This window comes from Haemaphysalis longicornis, unplaced genomic scaffold, assembly GCF_048455015.1.
Source record: "Haemaphysalis longicornis isolate Haplotype H1 unplaced genomic scaffold, Haemaphysalis longicornis Haplotype H1 scaffold_3, whole genome shotgun sequence".
NCBI classification, from domain to species: domain Eukaryota; kingdom Metazoa; phylum Arthropoda; class Arachnida; order Ixodida; family Ixodidae; genus Haemaphysalis; species Haemaphysalis longicornis.
The window spans coordinates 22,099,748-22,116,426 of record NW_027526335.1 but is presented as its reverse complement, the minus strand read 5'-3'; the positions used below and the strand labels follow the sequence as shown (position 1 = coordinate 22,116,426).

General features: G+C 49.6%; 1 protein-coding gene across 5 annotated transcripts in view; it reads right to left on the bottom strand.

Annotated features, from left to right (window-relative positions):
• Window positions 1-16,679, bottom strand: part of LOC144173191 (uncharacterized) — a 29,420-nt gene that overhangs the window by 5,092 nt on the left and 7,649 nt on the right. For 3 of the 5 annotated variants that reach the window (XM_077701701.1, XM_077701700.1, XM_077701702.1), the window contains exons 4-7: window positions 15,533-15,823; window positions 5,988-6,056; window positions 4,811-4,897; window positions 2,689-2,799 (exon numbers count right to left, since the gene is read on the bottom strand). In XM_077701701.1, coding sequence (XP_077557827.1) covers window positions 2,689-2,799; window positions 4,811-4,897; window positions 5,988-6,056; window positions 15,533-15,823 — 558 coding nt within the window. The remainder of the gene's footprint in view (window positions 1-2,688; window positions 2,800-4,810; window positions 4,898-5,987; window positions 6,057-15,532; window positions 15,824-16,679) is intronic. The other 2 variants (XM_077701703.1, XM_077701704.1) reach the window with 2 other exon arrangements.

Sequence of the window (16,679 nt, the reverse complement as noted above, 5' to 3'; positions counted from 1 at the left end):
CAAGGACGGGAGGGGTAAATACCCGCTTTTTGTCGAAATGGAGTACTTCCGAAATGCCGAGCCTTGAAGTGCCGGTGATATGTTACCGATACAGCATTGCGGCATGTACAGAAGCGGTATAGGGCGGAAAGAGCGGGCCGACGATGTGCCGCCGCGTGTGGATATGCAAGCTCGCTAGCCGTTTCCCGGAGCATGGTGCGAAACTGCTACGTAATTGCAAGCGGGCGTGTAGCGCTTAAAGGGACCCAGAAAAGCCTTCTGTAAAAGTTACAAAAGGCCTGTATTGTCACGTAGCACCAATATAGCGATGCAATGCCGTTGGAATTATTGATCTACATTCAGTATTAGCTGCGCCAGAAGCAATTAAATGCACCTCTCCCCACTTGCCGATCGACTCCTCCTCCCTCTCTGCCTCCTTCAAAGCATTCCTGCGCCTAGGCTCGCGTCAATCACTGTGGACCCGCCTTTGCCGCCTTTGCTTCGGGATCGCGCAGGAAGGAGGAAGAGCAGCCGGAAGCCAATGGCAGTGACGCCGCCGGCGGCCGACCTTGCCGGCGATTGGGCAAATCAGGGGGCGCCTTCGCCGTTGCGTCAGCAGCGATCGCCGTTGCGTCACCCGCGGTCGCCGTTGCGTCACCCGCGGTCGGCTCTCTGCAGCGTCGCACTCATCGGCTGAGAAAGGCGATCTTCAAAAATTGTTTACAAATTATCTGTACAACGTATGGGGCTCACACTTGGCTCAAAAATCCCCCGTTACGTGTTCTACCACCTGAATGCATTTGATTGCCACCTTCACAAAGCTTTTCGGGGTCCCTTTAATGTGTGGCTGACTTCGGTGCACGCATACTTAGTGCTAGCGGGAACTCGATTCACCTCGTGAATCTTTTTATGTTCACTTGTCTGTTCTCGCAAACAGAAATACGCGGGAAAAATTAACTTCAGGTCCACTGATGGATCTATTGGAACGCGTTAGCATCGCGTGTGCATCTTCGTAAAGCTTTGGAGATCGCCAGCTGACTCGCGCGCTGCGCTCCGGCTTCAGAAGCCCGCAACTCGGAGCTTCTCGCACGCCGGCTACGCTCTGCTAACCGTACGTTACGTTAACTCCTCCGTCTCAGTGGTCACCTTTTCACAATTAGCGGCGGAACTGTCTGCCTGCCGCTGCTTTTTGTCGTACAGCAGCATCCGCATTCCGTCTCCATCGTTCCCCTTTCATCGTTTTTGGCCGCCTATAGTCGGCGCTGCAGACGCGTCACACTGCGCCCGCAAGCGGAGACCCGAGGCATCGAAATGTGCCCGAAGTGTTTCTAGGGTGACGTGAATCTGAGTCGGCTTCAGCTCCGACAACGAAGCCGAGGCAACAGAGGCGGCGGCATTCCTTCTGCTTGACGGCACCTCTTTCGCGGGTGGCTGATTGGCTGTCGCTGCACCCAGTCGCTCGCCTCTGCATAAATCGCGCTCCTCTTCCCCCTCCACTGCTTGAAAATTAACCCGTTTCCTCTTGAGTCCACAGAACGACTCCGGTCACTTTTTGTGACATGACCCTTTATTCTACCGCAATAATAGCCAGTGCCAATCTCCTATGACTACCAGTAAGACGCTATCAGCATTTTTCGGTTGTGCGGTGGATTTTTGTTGGACTGGACTCACCTTACCCACCATCTGCCTCTCACTGTTCCTCCCCACCTCTCCGTCTATCCTCCCCCCCCCCCCCCCTTCTTCTATTCTCTTCGGCTTGAAAGCCCAACTTACGCCCTACCACCGGACAATTGTTATAACAGATACGGACAGACCAATGCGGTTGAACGGAAAATGACTAATCAAACAGCATCTTTCCTGCCCTATGAAAGCTCTGGGTTAAGCCTCCCCCTTTGTTACTGCTTCCCCCTTGCACTTCTCCACTGTTGGTTTTAACTACAAATGAATTGACAGCAGGGCTGTTTCTCTGAATAGAAAATTGAAACTATGCCGCACTTCGCTTCTGACTGGATGTGTTGCAAATCAGACGCGTTTCTCTTTGCCTTTTGTCCACACTTTCATATTGGAGGACATTTGACGCATTGTATTAGCTTTAAATCGAAGGTATCTTTGCCTCACTCATGGTGACCGTCCACTACAGAACGCACTGCAGGAAAGCCAACTTTCTCTGACGATGATGATGATGAACGCGAGCGAAGTGAACGATGGGTGAAACGCGAAGCTTTCTCTGGTCGGAAGCCAATGTCTTCAAAGTCTAAAGTCAAAGACCAAATGCACATCGTTGCGCCCTAAACGCACTGCAGGAAAGCCAACTAACACAATGGGTTTCCACAAAGGCCCATCAAGCGCCTCAAGAAATAAGTTCAAACGCCCCTTCGTCTAAAGACAAAGATGGTTAAAACGCGAAGCTTTCTTCCGTCGCCAGCCGAGTCGAATCATAGCCGGATCTCATGAGGAATTCTTTCGTTGTCGTCTGAACATGGACTTTCACCGCTGGCGGTTTGGACTTTGATCGTTGAGGCTTGGACTTTGATCGTTGGCGGTTCGGACTTTTATCGTTGAGGTTTTGGACTTTGATTCGACTCGGTTAACGGTGGAGGAAAGTTTTGCGTTTCAACCATCTCTGCCGTTAGACGAAGGGGCCTTTGAACTTTTCTTTTTGTAACGCAGCATTTTCATCGATGAACCACAAAACTCCGGTATACGTGCCTTCGTTTTGTAGTAACCTCGGGTGGTATCAATAAACGTGCAGAAACTCCGGAGTGATGCCATCGTGTGGCTCAGCTTCAGGATGACCATCTCAGCGTGCCTGTCGGGATGCTGATGGGGAAAGAAAAAAGAAGGGCGAGCAGCATTGGTGTGGCTGATTCTAATCACATCGCGTGTTTGGAAATTTCGGTTTCTGTAGTTTTATTTTAAATTCACCGCATATTTTGATATCCGAAAATGACATCCTCGTTTTTTTTTAGTTTTTTAACATTTTTCATTAACATTTTTCGGTTTTTATGAGCCCAGGGTTTCCATCGTGTTTCTCTTTCCAAATTATCGTCGGGTTTATTATAAAAGTATTACAAAAAAACTAAAGTGACAATGCATTCGCACAAGTGAAACTATCGGTATTTGTCCAAAAAGTGCTTAATCATTTCGCATTACTGAGCTCGCCGAGCCTGGAAGAATCGTCGGCACCTCACATCGTTGCCGATGAATCTTGACAAACATAGCGGCACTCGATAACGTGCAGACGATCCCTAACCGCGGTAGCTTCAGCGGAAAATGAACGGCTACACGGGACCAAGAGGGCGGTGTTTCCTGTCTTATTTTCTCGTTTTTAACACAAAAGTGTTTTATTCCCCCCGGATACACGAAGATTTCGCTGACGTCATATCCGTCACGGAAGTGACGCCAGTACAACGAAGCAAGCGGTCTGTAAAGGGTGCACTGCTGCACACAGGGTCTTCTTGCGGGGAAGCAACCTTTAGAACCAAACAGTACGTTATATTTAGCACCATTCTTGCACCACGCTTTTTCAGTTATATTTAGGGTTGTTCGTTTTCGGGTTTTATATTTTAACACAAAAATGTTTTATGCCGGGATACACCAAGATTACACTGACGTCATATCAGTCATGGAAATGGCGCCAGTACACCTTTGCCGAAGCGACCGGCCAACAGGACGTCGCTCCTTAAGCACACCCACAAGACAGCCGCCGACCCGCAAATAATGCTCAGCTGCAGATTTAGCTGCACATTTCACTTTCGTGTTTTACCGATTCCTATGGCAGAGGAATCAACCACAGTTTTTTCAGACAATTTTTCTCCCTTGCATGAAGCTTGCGCGCCAGTTTAATTTAACGTGCGGGCTTTACATATTTAGAACATCGTTGCCATTCTTTACCGTTGAATACGTTCACTGTAGGCATTACTATGCATGTATATGCACGTTGCAATCACGCACGCAGTGGACGAAAAAAACCGTATTCCTTCCTTCCTTCCCGCCGGGCAGAGTCCAACAACGTGCACAGATCGGGAAATATTCATCTTTGTCTACTGCTGCTACCACGGTGGCGTTTCAGATTCGAGATTCCGTTCCTTTGTGGGTACAAGACAGGCATTTCCCGTACGCACCCAGCGTCACCTACATCTTCAATTGGAACACTGCTTTTATTCTTGTATGCAACTTCTGGCTCAATAATCGTAGGTTTTGGAACGAACGCACCGGGTTCGATCCCCAGCAGAGTCTTCCGGAGACCCGTTATTTTTTTTTTTTACTGTATACTATAGAATGTACTCTTAGCTCAATTCTGGTCACTTTCTGTGGGGCGCGGAGTATCAACAAGTTAAAAATAACGTTTTGCATCACACCGGAAGTACCAGGCGTGCACCTATTTTGAAACGAAATATCGCGTTTCGGATAAGCGAAAGTCGTATTTCTTTAAACTCTACATAAACAGGAAAGTAGCGTCTAAGGAAAATAGACCACAAGATGCTATCTTCGTGTATAATTTGAGCGCGAACAAGGAAACGCTTTGCTCGGGACGTGGGCTCTCATACTTTGATCTAACACGGTGTAATACAATAAAACTCTGGTAATAACGAAGTCGTCGTGACAGTATCCTGGCTTCGTTATGAGCGGAACTTCTTTAAAATCGGTGATGATATCGATGCATTGCAGTGCGGACCATGGAAAAATTCGAGCAAAGCTGGAATTCGAATAAAGCAATTTCGTTATAACGGGGGTGTACTGTACTAGCATGACCTAAGTTGTACGTAACTATGTGAAACGACTGCCGAACTTATCATACGTGTACGCACTATGGAGTAAAAAGACTCACGTCCTCTTGCTCAAGGTCCGTAGTGCGGAACCGTTCCAGAGGAGACACGTCCTCGTCCTCGCTCTGGCGGTACGAGCAGTCCCGCGTCTGCGCATGCCCGTGAATGTCGTTGTACAGGCGCGGCCATTCAGAAAGGGGCTTCGATGCCATGCGATACCTCTTGTACTATCGTGATAAATTGAAATACGAACGACGGAGCGCGTGGCTTTCAGTACATGCTGCGCATCCTGGTGACGGGCCGCACATGCGCAGTGCGAACAAGTCACAAGAGTTCGTGACCAACCTTTATATGGAAACACCATCGTATTTCCATCGTGCGTTGGGCAGTCAGCACGAAATAAAAAATAACAGGACATAGCTGCGTGTGCCGTTTTAACTCATCGCAGCAACAAAGATAACGCTTACGTGAGCATGCGCTGGACGCGGTGGGAAGACAAACCAAAACGCTCACACGCCGAACGACAGCGTTTCAGTATCAACTTTCGGCACACACTCTCGTAAGTTGTTCGCACTGCAGGATGTGCAGCATGTACTGAAAGCCACGCGCTCCGTTGTTCATATTTCAATTTATCACGATAGTACATATATGCAACAAATTGAGCCCCTTCCAAGGCATGCACTAGGAGTATGCGCTGCATTTTCAAGGATTATTAATGATGAGCTCACAGCTAGTGGACTCAAATCACCGCATTAAGTGCTAGAACCCGTCTAAATATAACTGCTGCACGGTACCACATGAAATATGCGTTTACGAGCTGAAGCAATTAAAACCAGAGTCGGCGCGCATTTAGCTCACGATGGTTAACCATGCCCCATTTATTTTTATGTCGATAGGCGAATTCATTTTTTAGTTCTGCATAACACAAGCCAGATAGAAATTGTTGGAAGAGGAGGAGATTTGCCTTTTTTTCGGGAACCGGAACAAATGTTGAATGTGTGCGTTCTTTTTTTACCAGAAGCCTTAACTGGTTCCGGGTATATTCTGATTACGTAAGCCACATATGTGCGTGTCCATAGCTTTCCTTGTCCACTGCCCTATGCGCTAACTGCTTTTGAGCCCAACTGTCACCAACCAACTATCCTAACAAGTCGCTCTGTGAGGCAGCGGGAAACGCCTCATCTGGAGGAGTCAGCGCATTGACATGAACGCAGCGAAAGGCAAACCCAAGGGGCTTACGCGCACGGCCGGAGTGTCGGTGTTCTTGAGGTATTGCCGCAGCTGCAGGAGGGTGTACAGGGTTCTGGCCTGCAATGACAGCGGGGAAGTGTGGAACAGGGAATGGAGGCTTGTACTGACTGCGTGACGCTGAAAGAAATTTTCAACTAAAGTTAATTACTTCGACGTGAGTCACATGAAGTGTCCAACACGTTTGAATCGACCAGATTTAGGGAAAAAACCCAAGTTGGAGTAAGTTTCTGTGAAGGAGAATTTAACATCCGCCTCAGTGCAGCCATACGGCTACAAAGGATACAGCTTTCTCAGAAACGTCGCAGTTGAATAAAAATTCATCCTGGTCCAGGATTACCTCGCGGTGGTCCCGGGTTCGAATCCTGGAACAGGACGAACTTTTATTCAACTGCGAAGTTTCTGAGAAAGCTGCATAGCTTTCTTTTGTAGCCGTATGGCTGCACTGAGGTGTATGTCAACACGTTTGAATGTTGTTTCTATACACCCCCATACGTTAATCAATGCGTCTCCGCATCATCGCGAAATTTTTACCTTGTTTTGATGGTTGCACTTGAAGCTCGTGTGGTGTTGCCGAAATACCATTACAGACTACTGCCACCAGGCTGCGAAAGCGGAGGTACCGATGAAAAATACCTAAACAGGAATGCAGTTCCCCAAAAAAATGCCCACGGAATACGGAGCATATGAGAGGTGAGGGACAAAAGACATTCGTTAAACACTATGGAATTTTCGGCTGCGTCGATGCCTCCTCAAACACGCGACGAAAGAGAGATTTGGCAAGCGAGCAACATTCTATACAAAAGAAGAAAAAAAGGCGCATCTTGCACTCGTGGTGCAAGGCTGGAGAAACAGCAGAGCTGAGGGTCGACGTAGCTTCTCCCCACACTGACAGTGGATTGGGCCCAGGAGAGGAGCCGACAGATCCCAGCATTGCAAAGCCGTTTTGGACGGCACTGTAAAGTAAATGCCATTAAAGTATGCACAATGTTCTATTCAGTAGCAATCGTCGTCATCCCTTTCGTCGTCATCTTCCGACGGCACAGCCGCGTAGGCCAAATCCTTTTCTAGCGGGTCCTAGCCCCGGTAGGCCTCCACTTCGTCAGCCGGTCCGGTGGCCGTCTTTACGTGTGGATTGTGAAGGGATGGCTTGGCAGATTCGTCGTAGTCGTCTTCGGTGCGGCGGATCGGTGGCACGCCGGTAGCTACACGACGACGAAGGCGGGAGCTCCTTATGTTGAGTAAGCCCAAGCGCAAGCCTGGACGACGCCGGGGGGTCGCCGCGAGGAACGCGCTCACGTTCACCTTTTTTTTTTTTTTTTGCTAAAGCGTAGGAGACTTCAACGCCTGTGGCTACCCAAGAGAAAATGTCAAAGGGAGCCGTTTCTGGCCAGACTGCCAACAGGAAGGTCTCACTTTACTCACGGACCCCGCATACCCAACTTGCTTGGGAAACAGCGTCTGCAAGGACACCTCCCCCGACCCCACCCACACAAAAAATTGGCTCCCATTCACGTTGTGAAGGTGGTTGGAAAGCAAAGCTTTCAACGACACCCACAACAGTTGCCCATGCGACGTCACTTGAATTCACACACGTGGCTCTACAAAGAGTGAAACCAGAGATTCTGCCAGCCGTTACCTGGAATTCGCGTGGGTCGGCGTTTCGAACGCAGCAGCAGCGTCGGCCACGGCCGCGAGTCAGGAGGAAAAAAAAACGGAGAGCAGCGTCTTTCGAAAGATGAGACAGCGGAACCTAGCCATCCTGATGTGCTAGCTTGGGGCTACACCTCGGCGCGACACAAGCGCAGACACCGAAACAATTCGGCATGTGAGCTTAGTGATTCCCATTTACACCGATTTAAACTAGTTAGTTTAGTAAGTGCGAGAATTGCGAGAAAGCTGATGGAACTTTTATAATCGCTATTTATCAGAACCTGTTGCTCCTTTCGCCTTTTGAAATACCTCTTAAAACACAACCGAGTTGGTCTTCACCAATTTCGAAAATGGAGTCCCATCCGTGGCAAGCATGCGCAAAAGGTAGCGTTTCTCTAGCGGCCAGATGTATGTATGTGGTTTGTACATTTCCTTTTCCCGTCCTGCAAACCAATTCTTAACGTATCTGTGCCATCATCATCATCATCATCATCATCATCATCATCATCATCATCATATCTACGCCCACTGCAGGGCAAAGGCCTCTCCCATTATTCTCCAATTACCTCGGTCCTGTGCCAGCTGTGACCAATTTATCCCCGCAAACTTCTTAATCTCATCTGCCCATCTAACTTTCTGCCGCCCCCTGCAACGCTTGCCTTCTCTAGGGATCCACTCTGTTACCCTTAAAGGAGCCATGAAGAGAAAACACAAGTTTGGTTCATTCGAAAGATTGCCTCGTTAGAACCATAACGACACCACTTATAACGCAAACTTCGCTCAAATAAGCTACATAATTAGGAAAAACGGGAATGGTCATGCGACCCACCAGCTCATTTCCCGCAACAGAACCTATGCCGTCACATGGGCTAAGCTCTGCGATTGGCGGAGGCCGGCAAAAGCAAACGCATGTTAGGCAGGGCTTACAGCTTGCATAGCGAGCTAAATGCCCGTGAAACATACTGCACATTCTTTTTATGACAAAGAACGGTGGAGTAAACGGTTGAAGGTCCGAACGAACTCGCAAGCGTGTGCGCCAATGCGTACGAAACTAGCGCGCCGGCCGAGCTCGACATCTCGCCGTCGCGCAGACGAATTTTCGGGTTCGAGGCTCTTCGGGGCCAACGAACCGTTCCAGCACGCACAGCCGCGACCTTGCTTCGTATCGTAATCCCTTCACAGGAGGTTGGCCGTCATATCGCCAACCAGCAAAGGTAAAAATAGAAACGAGGGGAGTAAGGAACAGCAAGAAGCGACGAGATAGTGCCAGTCGTCGCGTAAGTTTCGAATGGTGTTGGTTTGCTGCTGTCGTTACGAGCTCGTTTCCAGTTTACAACCACTGAAAACTTCAGTTTGTTCAGTTACGGCAGGGACCCTTACGTTAGCTCACTCCTGGAACATGCTGGCGCTCGTTGCCGACTTCGTCAAATCGCTCTGACCTTGGGGAAAAAAATGCCGTAAACACCGCGCATTGACGCTCGTATCTTTCTGGTCGAAGCAGAGAGCTCGCGCGAACGGCTTTCCATACACGACACCGGCCAACTGGCATAAGTGATACTGCTACTGAAATTGAACTATTATTAACTGTAATCAAAATACGGCACATACGTACCAGTCTATATTCGTCCGTCGCGACGGGGCTGACGAGGCAGCGGTGCCGACGGCTGGGCGTTCGTCTGTTGTGGCTATCGCGGAATGGTCGCTTTCCCGTCCACCGCGTATCCCACAACTCTTGCCGCTCGTGCACTTAGAAGCATTGAGCGTTATTGTGGTGTGAGGTTGTTAAATGCAAGCCCGAGCTCCTCGGCGAGAGTTTTGTTCTCCGGATCAGGCGATTCCATGATTCGATCGACTCCCGCCTCGATCGACTCCCGCGTGTGGGTGCTATATGGAGTCGACATACTAAGTATCTGTTTCATGGACCGGCTCTATGACGCCATTGTACACGTCACGGAATGTTCAATTTTAGCGGGAGATTTAAAATTTTGGCTTAAATTGCCTTATTTATCAGTGAATAAAGCATCATTTGCTTCCGGGAAAGCGCTTGGGGTACTATGAAACACCTAATCTTTCGAATAAAACAAACTTTTGTTTTCTCTTCATGGCTCCTTTAATGACCAGCGGTTATCTTGCCTTCGCATTACATGCCCTGCCCACGTCCATTTCTTCTTCTTAATCTCTACTAATATGTCCTTAACACGTGTTTGTTCCCTGGCCCACTCCGCTCTCTTCTTTTCCCTTAATGTTACACCTATCATTTTCCGCTCCATTGCACGCTGAGTCGTTCTCAATTTAATTTGAACCCTCTTAGTTAGCCTCCAAGTTTCTGCCCCGTAGGTGAGTACCGGTAAGATGCAGCTGTCATACACTTTCTTCTTTAGCGACAATGGTAGGCTGCTATTCATTATCTGAGAATGCCTGCCATATGCACCCCATCCCCTTCTGATCCTTCTAATTATCTCTGCCTCATGGTTGGGATCTGGGTTCACAACTTGGCCTAAGTAGATATATTCGCTTACCACTTCCACTGCCTCGCCACCTATCTCAAATCGCTGTGCTGTCCCGAGGTTATTGATCATTACTTTAGTTTTCTGCATATTAATTTTCAGGCCCACGGTTCTACTCTGTTCGTCCAGTGCGGAAAGCATGCTTTGCAATTCGTCCCCCGAGTTACTAAGCAAGGCAACGTCATCAGCAAACCTGAGGTTACTGAGGTATTCTCCATTAACCCTTACTCCCACCTGTTCCCAATCCAACGTTCTGAATACTTCTTGTAAACATGCTGTGAATAACATTGGAGAGATTGTGTCTCCTTGTCTGACACCCTTCCTTATAGGTATTTTACTGCTCTCCTTATGGAGGATGATGGTAGCTGTGGACCCATTGTAGATATCTTCTAGTATTCTTACATAATGCTCATCTACCCCCTGGTTCCGTAATGCCTGAATGACTGCTAGGGTTTCGACCGAGTCAAATGTTTTCTCATAATCTATGAAGGCTATATATAGGGGTTCAGTATACTCAGCGCACTTCTCTATCACCTGATTGATCGTGTGAATATGGTCCATTGTTGAATAACCTTTACGGAACCCTGCTTGTTCTTTAGGTTGACTGAAATCTAAGGTTGCAGAAATTCTGTTGGCGATTACCTTGGTAAGTATCTTGTAGACGACTGACAGTCAGCTGATCGGCCTGTAATTTTCCAAGTGCTTCATGTCGCCTTTCTTATGGATTAGGATGATGTTCGCGTTCTTCCAAGATTCCGGTACCATTGCGGTCATTAGGCATTGCGTATACAGGTTTGCCAGTTTTTCAAGTACAATTTCTCTCTGCCATCCTTCAAGAAGTCTGCTGTTATCTGATCCTCACCAGGTGCTTTGCCTCCTTTCATTTCTTTCAAAGCCTTCCTTACTTCTTCAGTCGTTACTGGTGGGATGTCTATCTCCTCTGAGCTACTGTCTCGTTCGGCATTATCCTGGATGTCCTGGCTACTGTACAGATCCCTGTAGAACTCCTCGGCCACTGTGACTATTTTATCCCTATTTGTGATGACATTACCTTGCTTATCTTTAAGTGCATACATCTGATTTTTCCCCACGCCAAGACGCCTCTTCACAGCTTTCAGGCTACCTCCGTTCTTTACAGCGTATTTGATCCTCTCCATATTATACTTCCGTATGTCAGCTGTCTTACGCTTATTGATTAACTTCGTGCTGATCTTTGCCGTACGACCACTTAATTCCGTCGGGTCCGGGTTAACCAGGAGCTGCTGTTGAAAAAGTGAATCAAGCTGTGCAAAGAAAGCGGGCAATGGACACGAAGCTGCTCCAAAACAGGCCCAAAACTACCGTCGCTAAAGCAGACGACAAAGCCGTACCGCCGACTTGCCCGCCGGCCCAGCTCCACGCGGGGAACGCTGGGTAAATTCGCCGCGCCATCTACAGTGTGCTCCGTGAGTGAAACCCTTCGCCCTCCTCCCGCCTCCGCCTCTGCTGCGTTGGGAGTTTATTGTCCCGCATGCCGAGAAATAACCGTTGGTTGGTAGAGGTAGAAAGCTTTGCTTTAAAAACCCTCATCCCACTCCCATCAGATCTAACACGCGAGCTGATCTAGGCAGCGACCACAAAATTATTAAAATTGAAATGGCCCTACCATTCATGCGACCCAAACAAAATAAACAGGTCCGAACAATAGACTGGGACACATTCAGAGCACATAAAACCGGACATCAAACCTCCACTGCACCCGTTACCATCGCCAACCTCGCAATGCGGGAAGAGACCCTACACGAACGTCTACGCAACTCTACACAAACAGTAGACATCCCTGCAGATTTTTCACAACCTGACTCCAAACTCGCCCGCATGTGGCAAGCAAAAGCCAGTCTCCAGAAACGCCTCTCTAAACGGCGGCACAATCGAACCCTTCGAAGCAGAATAGCTGGTCTCGACCGCGACATTGAAAAATACACCCTCCAGCTCCTCACTCAAAACTTGCATTCAACATGCAAGGCTTTCAACTCACACTTCAATGTTTCGCGGGCGTGGAACATCCTCAAACACCTAATTGACCCTTCCACACGCACCACACAACGCCACTCGTACCCCGCATCATACGTCAATTCACTGGCACTGACACCAAACTCCTCGATTACAGATTACATTCAGAATAAATACGCTCCTGCATGCCCCCCCCCCCCCCCCACCCCAACTTCGCCACCCTCCCCCAAAAGAACTCATTCAAGTTACTGTGGGGATCACAACCCAGAGCTGATACGCGCCGCCATCCAACATCTCAAACCCAAATCCTTCCTGGGCCCCGGCAAAATAACTAACCAGCTGCTTCGAAACCTTCGAGACCTGACTACACTTTTAAATGAATGCTGGGAGAAGGGGGAACTCCCGCCTCAGTGAAAAACAGCTAAAAACATTCTTATCCCCAAACCGGGGAAACAGCCACACGTCGATCACCTCCGACCTATATCATTAACGTTGTAGTGAGCTGGGCAAGTTGGTATGGCGTCATTCTAGGCAACAGCGCGAAAAAAGACGTGGACGAAGGGAACGGACACGACGAGCGCTGTCCTGTCCGTTCCCTTCGTCCACGTCTTTTTTTGCGCTGTTGCCCAGAATCATTAACGTCGTGACTGGGCAAGCTCTTACAGCACGTCGTTCTCACCCGGCTCAACAGTCACATCGAAAAGCGCCATCTGCTTTCTCACTCCATGCTGAGGTTCCGACCCCAGCTTTCTACTCAGGACGTCATGCTACAACTAAAACACCACATACTAGATGCTCGATTCAGTTCCACACATAACACCAAGGCGAACTTGGGCCTCGATTTAACGCGAGCGTTCGACTCCGTTAGCCACTCGGCACTCCTGGAAGGAGTAGACGCGGCTGGAGTGGATGCGCGAGCATACAACTGCATTTGTAATTTCCTCACAGGTCGAATAGCCACACTGACCCTTGGACAATTGACTACACCCCAATCCGCTCCCCGACGCCATCCCCGACCTACAACACAGCATCTACGCCGACGACATCACGTTGTGGTGGGTTACTATAGGATCTGATGGTCATATCCAAGATACCATTTAAACCGCAACTCAAGTCATCGAGGAGTATGCTGCATCTTGCGGTCTGTCCTGCACCCCAACCAAATCAGAGCTTCTTCTATACAGACGTAAAAGACCAGACAAACAACCATTCTCCCCACTCCCAACCCATCCCAACAGATGCCTCAAGATTCCAGGTCTCCATATACAGGCAAGCGGATACAATGTAGATACTCTCCGTGCCCTAGAAAAAGGGGTTTATCAGACTACACCATTCATCTCTCGCATAGCTACCAAACACCGAGGAGTAAAATCAAACAACCTAACACGTCTCGTACAAGCCTTCGGTATCAGTCGCATAGCATACGTCACCCCCTTCCTAAACCTCGAAGTAACGAAACACACAAAATTCAAGCTATGATACGTAAATGACACAAACAGGCCCTAGGTCTCCCCGTTACCCTTTCAACAGACAAACTTCTCTTGATCCGTCTTCACAGTACACTAGACGAAATTATCAAGCCCAACGGGTCTCGCACTACAGCGATTCACAAGGAGTGACACTGGACGCCACATTCTTCAGAGTCTTGGCCTCAGTCACCCCACCACCTCTGACACCTACGTCGACATTCCCCCAGACATTCGAAACCACCTCGTAATCCACCCCTCCCTAAACACATGCACCATATTCATAACGATCGAGAGGTACAGGCTTTGCACAAACAACACTCCTACAACCAACAAGCTGCCTACGTAGACGCTGCAGAATACCCAGGACGCGAAGCCATGGCGGCGCTCGTATAGCTGATTCATCCCAGCGAACACTAACCGCTCACTCCTCCCCTACTCAATTTCCAACCCTATGTGAAGAAATGGCTTTCGCTCTTGCCATTATTTCCAGCCCTAACATTACCACTATAATAAGCGACCCCAAATCGGCCATTACCAATTACTCCAGTAGGCTAGTTGACCTACGAACTTTAAGCCTGCTCCTGCACGCACGCTAATTCCCGAAACAAAAAATACACATCGTTTGGGCACCGGGCCACTCCCAACTCCCAGGAAATGAATCGGCACACGAGGTTACTCGAGAACTGGTCATACGAGAGCCCAGTGACGCTGCAGACTCTCCTCAGCGGTTATCCCATAGGGACCGCCTCTTGACCTACCGATCGCTAATCGATCACTACCGTCTGTCCAGGCTCGAATCCCACCACCCGACCCCTCCCGCTCCCGCTGCCACACTGTAGTATGGCGCCAAAAGATCCATCCCACCACTTCCCTCCTATCACTCTACTACTACATTGAGCTGCACTCTAACCAATGCCCTCTTTGCCATCAATACGCAGACCTAACACGTGTAATTTGGTCCTGTGAAGAAAAGCCCCCCAAACTCTTTAAAAGCACCCCATTTTATTCCAAATTACGAACGAGGAGCAGTGGGGGGGGGCGCGCTGCTCAGCACAGACCTTCTGACCCAGACCTCACTAGCCCAGGTGTCCGAAGACGCCGCAGAGATCTATATGAATCATCCCGTCACCGGAATTACACTGAAATCGACCTAAAAACGGCCCCACCCCTGGCAACCTAACAGCAAAAGCATACAAATACCCAACACGTTCACAAGACATTATACCATTTTCGCGTACTACCTTTGGAAACCAAATGATTCGACACACTTTGCCTTCCTTGTTAAACCACCTTGTCACCAATGAGATTACTACTGAGCATGCAAACAGTGTTGTACCAGAAAATTTCTTCGTTACAGCAGAATGATTTCTGAAAGTATAATGATGCCACAAAAGGATTTTCTCTTAAAAGATGTACTTTGTGATACCCGTTGCTGTCTGTAACCGGAGCTCGGGCTTTGTCAAGTGAATTAATTTCACTTTTTTTCTGAGTCCCCCGCTTGTCAGAAATAAAGTTTTGTCTTATCTTCCCTTATCTAACAATAAAGCATTATCTAACCTGACCTTGCTAAAGCCACTACGTGAACTTCGTGCCCGTCGCCTCGCGTAGGCGTCGCTGGGCGGCCGCCGTGATGCAAGCACTCATGTGCCTCGCAGGGGCTTTGTGTCGGATTTGCGTCGGCCTAAACAACTCTTCTGCTAAAAGTTATAACTCCCTGTAAATGCCGCACCTCCGCAAGCACTAGTGTACTGCGGAGAAGCACAAGTAGGACTAGCAGGAAAAGTGCTCGCCTTAAGCGGGGCATAACGGCCGTGACAGCGGCGAGGAACAAATATTCACGGCGGCAGAAAGAGAACCTTCATGTATAAACTACCGGCAGCGGTCGCTGCGAGAGGGATACAGTTCGTCGACTCACCACCATGCAGAAGAGGATGAGTAAGGGCGCACAGATGACCGTCTTGTAGACGTACTTCTTGCGCAGGACCCCCAGCAGGATGGCCGTGGCGCAGAGCAGGCGCGAGTGGTGCAGCGCCGCGTACAGCGGGTAGGCGCCCGCAGGGGCGCGGGCCTTCCAGGCTAGCAGCGCGGCGCCGCACGTAGAGTTCTCGTCGAAGTCGCACTCGCACGACCGACACAGCACCGTGCACACGTCGCCCCTAGGCCAGAACAGCGCCTCCTTCCGGTGCAGCCGGAAGCGGGTCCTCCGCTGCACGCGGCGCCGTGCGTGTCGCATCCGTAGAGGCTTCGATAATCCGCGTAAGTTATGCGCCTTAGGATGCAGATCCGTCCATTTTACGTAAGAACGTCGAGAGTATCCTGCCAAGAGTAGAAAGTTTACCATAAAGATTCCCGTCCACGGTTTAACGCGCCGACGCAACGCAGGTGATGAGGCACGCCGTAGTGGAGGGCTCCGGATTAATTTCGACCACCTGGGGGTCTTTAACGTGCGCCGAAATCTCGTACACACGGGCGTTTTTGCTTTTCGCCTCCATCAGAAAAGCGGCCGCAGCGGCGGGGAATCGTCCTCGCGCGCCTCCTCGTGATCAGCAGCACAACGCCTTAGCTACTGAGTCACCGCGGCGGGCCTCATGTCCTCTTTTCCTTTTGCGAAGCAGCGCAGAAAGGTGAACTAGGGCGAGCTACCCTATCTCTCCAAGTCACACGCTTCATTAATTCAGCTTTATCTTCTCACAGCTTTTGGGCCTCCCGGGTTCGAAAACCTCCCCGGCAGCAACTTCACAACCTTTCGCCCGTCTGTCAATGCCATCCCAGCGGCTCATCACACATCGACCGGCGGTCATGGATGTGGCAGTTTGTGGAAAGAGGTGGACTCGCAGGAAGCAACAGTCTCCTTTCTTCTCCCACACCTTGTTACGATTCAGCGCGCCGCTGCTCTGTGCGCGCGTGCTACAAGTTAGGTGTAGTGCGGCGAAGTTTCCTGCACTGCGGTAAAGACGCTCCCCTCAAACAAGCTACGACACACCGGAGCGTGTCCGCCGCGCGGGCCCTTGCTGGCGACGATACACGCCCGCGGCAGTTACAAAATCCGGAACAAACTGATT